The following is a 5597-nucleotide window of genomic DNA, read 5'->3' as shown; positions in this document are numbered from 1 at the left end:
CTAGCCAAGCAAGTGGAAAGTTACAGTCATGTATGTAGAAAAATGGTAGCATCTGTATCAATAATAGCACCCCAAGAATATATATATATATATATATATAAACAATAGGAACTCGTTATGATTATACTCTCTCTTAAATCAATAAACTTCTGAATCTTCTAATTTCATTTTTAAATTTGGAAAATCAAATTTAATCATAATTACTTCCTATATTTAGACTTGAAATAAAAAATCAATCACTTTTTGAATCAATCAACCCCAGAATCTTCTAATTATTTTTTGTTAATTTTGTGAAAGAAATTTAATCATGATTTTGCTTTCTATATTTAATCTTAAATTTAAAATTTAACCTTCCCAAGAAAACCCGTTGATTAATAACAATTTGCTCATCTTTCTTGATTTTGAAAACTGATGTGCAAAGCTCAGCTGTAATTTTTGCAGAGCTTCAAGTGGAAGTATCAATTTATTAAGCAGCATTTGTTAAATTTCAATTTGTTTTCTGCAGCAGACCTCATCACCTGGAAACGTACGCTGTTAAAAATTAGTGGACAAAATATTGTTGTTTTATTAGCTTGTATTAGCCTAGTTAAATTGCTATATATATAATCATGCTTTGTGATGCAGATTTTATGCATATGTTGTTTAACAGTTTGCTAGAAATATTCATTTAAGCAGTACATCTTAGCACAACATTTTGACTATCTTAGAAGCAGGCGCAAAATTAGTTTATTATTCAAATTTCGACTTGTTGAACTTCCCTGAAAAATCACATCAAAATATTACCAGAAATTTCTATAATGAGTCTTGTGTGACTGTCCATGTTTGCTGTAAAATTTGCACATAGTTATCATCTGGTTTCTTACCAAAGGGCTGCAGCTGTCTGAAATCAACTTCTTTTTGATGGGTTACTCTGGGTTGTTTGATTCATAGAATGTGATATTTTATCATAAATTTAGATGCCTGGGAAGGTAAACGATGGGGATCACTTTGATAGGTATGCTATCTTAATTTGTTTGGTTCACATTGCTATATTGATTTGTTTGGCTTGTTAGTAGTGAGACATGGCTTAAACTCCTACGAGAGGCAGCATTGAGGAATTTTTAGCAATGAACAGAAGTTTGACGGGGCAATGCCGTATGGAGGTAGAAGCCCACTGGTTGTGAACTTCTTCTGTTTCCGGAGAAGAAGCAATGATGGTATTTGAGGAATAAGCATCAGTTGACTCTGTGCAAGCACCCGTGGTGAGATAGGATGTAAGTATTATCTGGAATGATTAGGCATAAAGCGCCAATGGGTGGCTTTTCAACTCCGCCGTCAAATCTCATAGCTCAACCTTGGCTAGGCAGTGGAAACTACCAAGTCAGAATATGGTAGAGGCAGAGGGAATTTCCTATGGAGTGGTGAAATGTGTAGAGATTAGGAATATGATAATATTAAATTATGAATTACTTAAATAACTTTATTATACATCTCCATATCTCTATATAGCGGAATGAGCGAACTACCCTTGCTTATTGGTATAATAACCAAACATCTCCATTTTTGTTATTTTGGTATGAACACTATACTAGGGTTGTAATAGTAAAAAAGAATATTTGAACTAATTAAAGAAAGTCTAAAGTAGGGGCTATAATTGTAACTTTTGTTGCTACATTCCCTTGTGAGAGGAATTACAACAAGATATACTATTCCAGATGGGAAATGTAGTATGTTACTGTTGCATGGTTATTCTTGACCCTTGCATTGAAAAAAAAGTAGCTATATGTTCACTGTTTTGTTGTAGTTTGCTGTTAATGAACTTATAAAATAGCATGTTTTCATTCTTGATAATTCTAATTACTTTCATAAAATGTAGCTATACTATTATTCGGCCATCTGGGTTTCATGAAATTTCTACATACTGAAAGCAGTCACTTCTACATCTATTTTGATGATCTTACTGCTTGTTGCTGTTTTATTGAGTGAGGATTTTCTTTGTGTAGTCTTTGTTCTGCATTCAATTAATTGTAAAGTTAAACAAGTTAAATGCTCCTCTATTGTTATACAGGTACATACCAAGTTGCTATTGAAGCTTTTAGGGTACCTCCCATAAATCACAATGTTGTTTTGAACTCTTGCATTACATAGTGTACGATCCATATTATTGTTATTTCACAAATTGTTGCTTCCCATTGTCAAAACTATTTGAGACCATGCATTTTCAAGTACGTGCTTTGGTTGTTATCTGAGATGTTACATTGTTTCAGCCAATTGATTTAAATGCTGATGAGGAGACTTTGATGAGGCGTGTTCCATTCTGGAGAACATCACTTAATGGTCCTATGGCACAGACTCAGCTATTCTATTTTAATCACTTTGAGACCCACCTATTAAGGTTTGGTTTACTTCTCTATTGATTTTATCAAATGCAAGGGTATCGTTTTGCATGCTCAATGTTTTCTTTCATTCTTCATATTTTCCTGTTTGGCTTGTGCTTATGATCTGTTCAAGATCAAGGCAAGATTTCTACCAGGGAATCCAGATTTAAGTTATATCTCCACCCAAGAGACGTTAAGCCTTAAGGTCATTTTTTCACTGTATAAAACCCTTTGATTTGCCTGCAAAACTTGCCATTAGCTTTATGTTTTCCACATGCTGCACATTAACATGATAATGGAGTCCTTTCTTTTTTGTAGGTCCCAACTATAAAGCATGCAGTTGTGGAGCTGAATAATGTCCTCCTAACCCATGCTTTAGTAATCCCCAGCAAGTTGCTTGTGTAGTGTGCAAAGCATTATTCTTGGCAGGCTTCGTGAAATTTAATCTGTATACTTGCTCAATAAATATATTATATTTATTGTCGATTTTGGCAGTGAGTCCTTTTTTTCCTTTTCTTAAGAAGAAATTGTTAAACATGTCATCCAAGGTATGTAGTAAGAGGTATATATTTTCAAAAGAAGTCAACTGCTTCTTCCAGCCTTCGCTTCAATTTTAGATGACACGGCCTTGTCTTCTCTATATGTTCTCATTGATCCTTCATATGGCTCGATCCTTCTTCTTGGAATTACTCTAGGTAAAATTCTTTCAATAGTTTTTGTTGGTTTTTTTTTTTATTCCTTTTAATGTTTTTAAAATTATTGTTTGGCCGGTTATGATGTCTTGTATAATGCCTTGGAAAAGTCAATTGACCTTCCCATACATAAATGCATGTTAAAAGTTCCTTTCCACTACATACAGTGTTTCAAACTAGTTTGAGAAAAATGGCAGGCGTAATTCTTGACTTCAAGTTTTAGTCATGTTTAGATCAACAGTTTATTTAAACTAACTTCAGTGATTTTAATCTTCTCAATCACCAAGAATATTGGCACAGTTTCAGCCTCTGCATAATTTGTTGAGGTCCAAAGAAAAGATTCAAAGTGAATATTTTCACTTGCATACTTGTATGGTGTTTGAATAATTTGTTGCATGATTAAATTTATTCCTAGAAAATTGGGGTAGTTGACACTTACCAAGACAGCTTCCTCACTCAACCTTGACTCTTCAGTTTTATACATCAAGCACATTTCTCCTTGAATATTTTGCTGATGTATTTATTATGAATTTGTTATATAGGAGTGACACATTGGCATCAGTGCTACATACATCTATCATCTGATTGTCAGTTGAGTATTCGGCTTGGGTAGCCGTAAGGAATCAGAACAATTTATTACTATGTGTTCCCATTTTCTAATGTACCTGATAGGACTAATTATTTATGACCTGAATTTCTGGACAGGTATGTTCAAATTTATCGGCATGTATGCCAAAGCTAAAAGCCTTTCAGGGGCAAAACGGGATTTTGGGAAAACTGTATGCTTCAATATATGAGAACTTTGGGGATATTACATACATATCATGTGTCCTTTTCAAATGCAGTTCTTTGTGCTCGTGGCAGGTTAGAACAGCAGGTTCAAATGCTCTGTTTGCTGCTCTCACGGAGATTTCAGATAATGTTTTAAGTGGGGCAGAGACAAATGGTTTGAATGGCATGGTAATGGTGAAGTTAGTTTAAGAAATAAATACTTGTTGCTTGTTGGGTTATCATAGTGTTTTGAAAGCAAATATATTTGAGACATTTAACCTTAAATATAGGATTAATCATCATTTCTAATGCTTGTGATGGATTTCCCATTGTTTTTCAGGTGACTGGTTTCCACCAGGGTATACTTAGATTAGCCATGGAGCCAACCTTATTATTGGGTGCTGCTCTTATGGAAGGAGGTTCAGATAGAAAAATTGAACTTGTTTGTGGTCCAAGAGATGATGAGGTAAACTTATGGCTACATAATTAACTTGTTCAAATATGAATGACATTCATCCACAACTAGAAGAAAAGCTCACAATGTTTAAGAAATAGCTGATCTATTATATGCTGAAAAGCCGGTTGAGAAAATCTTAATCTGTGCCGTTTAAATATTAATGTAGCAACGACGATATATCGAAGGGTACCTGCAGGCCATGCTGGATACTAGGTACCAAATAGCACGCCTTCGTGTGAGTGTGGCAGAGGACCAGGTAAGGATTTGAGTAAGCATTGATCTTGTGCCAACTGCCAACATTGATTTGTATCAGCTAAATGTTAAGAAGCCTCGTTAGAATTGATTGCCGGGGAAAAGTGCATTGATAATTCCCATTTATACCTAACAGGTTTGTCTCGAGAACCTACCCGCTAACACTTCTATCATTAACGAAATCATGGAAAATGTGAAATCCGTTCTTGTGAGCAAAAATTTGTTAGAAGGAAATAGTTCTACTGCTTCTCATCCTTTCCGTCATGTACGAACTGAGAATGCAAATTTCTTTCATCACTATAATTGTAATCTGAATATGTACCATATATGCGGGCTTCAGAACATAGCTAAAATTGTTTTTGAGCTTTTTTTGCCGATTGAATTGCAGGAATGGAGAGTTTGGCCAACGGTGCGGACTCTGTGTGAACACCTGTTTGTTCATTACACAATCCACAAATTGCATGAAGAAGCAAATAAATTCTTGGTTGACATCAGATCAAAAACCAAGAAGGATGGAGACAAAGACGAGCCTTCCAAAGAAGGCCGGAAAAGGCATGCTTGGACACGGGCTCTTGGTAAGTTTGTTTTGTCGAGCATGTTCGCTTATGTGAATGGTTGGTTGTGCCGTCATTTACCCAGTCTTATTTTGAGGAGGATTGCCAGTGGTTTTTTGTTGAGTTTCCTTGACAAGAATAGTAGTACATAAGTTTGCAAAACTCACTTCTGGTTATGATGTTGCTTAGGAAGGTATATATGCATGCTATAGAGTCTGGAATTTGTCTTGATGTGTGTTAACGATTGATTAGCTAAATTTGATTCTCTAATAAAGCCAAAATGGTAAGTAATTATTAATTTTGATTTGTACTTTTTATGTTGCATGCTTGAAGATTCAATTATTACAAATTTGAATTTGAATGATAGATTTTTCAATTGTGACACACTGTCATCACTTTCAATGAGTGAGCGTTCATAGATTAACTTGAGTCTAAACTTTTCTAATCAATCATTTAAAATCTTCTTGAATTGCTTACTTCTTGAACGAGTGGCCAAACCAATTGAAATATAAAT

The 5597-nt window shown here is 34.6% G+C and overlaps 1 protein-coding gene across 9 annotated transcripts; it reads left to right on the top strand.

The window, feature by feature from the left end:
- Window positions 1–259: 259 nt before the first annotated feature.
- On the top strand, window positions 260–5381 carry LOC120252778. Of its 9 annotated transcripts, none has more exons than XM_039260932.1 (8): window positions 260–2562; window positions 2676–3052; window positions 3592–3640; window positions 3755–3828; window positions 3919–4009; window positions 4161–4286; window positions 4444–4533; window positions 4666–5381. In XM_039260932.1, exons 4-8 carry the CDS (start codon window positions 3779–3781, stop codon window positions 5233–5235), a joined length of 927 nt encoding a protein of 308 aa, XP_039116866.1. In that variant the 5' UTR covers window positions 260–2562; window positions 2676–3052; window positions 3592–3640; window positions 3755–3778; the 3' UTR covers window positions 5236–5381. The 9 variants fall into 9 exon arrangements, with proteins under 9 accessions (XP_039116866.1, XP_039116865.1, XP_039116861.1 ...); XM_039260931.1 differs by having other exon boundaries at window positions 3592–3664; XM_039260927.1 differs by having other exon boundaries at window positions 261–2374; window positions 2491–2562; window positions 3592–3828; window positions 3914–4009.
- The last annotated feature ends 216 nt before the right edge of the window (window positions 5382–5597 follow it).

The sequence above is a fragment of the Dioscorea cayenensis genome, chromosome 24 (assembly GCF_009730915.1).
Source record: "Dioscorea cayenensis subsp. rotundata cultivar TDr96_F1 chromosome 24, TDr96_F1_v2_PseudoChromosome.rev07_lg8_w22 25.fasta, whole genome shotgun sequence".
Classification (NCBI taxonomy): Eukaryota; Viridiplantae; Streptophyta; class Magnoliopsida; order Dioscoreales; family Dioscoreaceae; genus Dioscorea; species Dioscorea cayenensis.
The sequence above is the reverse complement of the archived record's forward strand: the minus strand, read 5'-3'. Positions and strand labels throughout refer to the sequence as shown.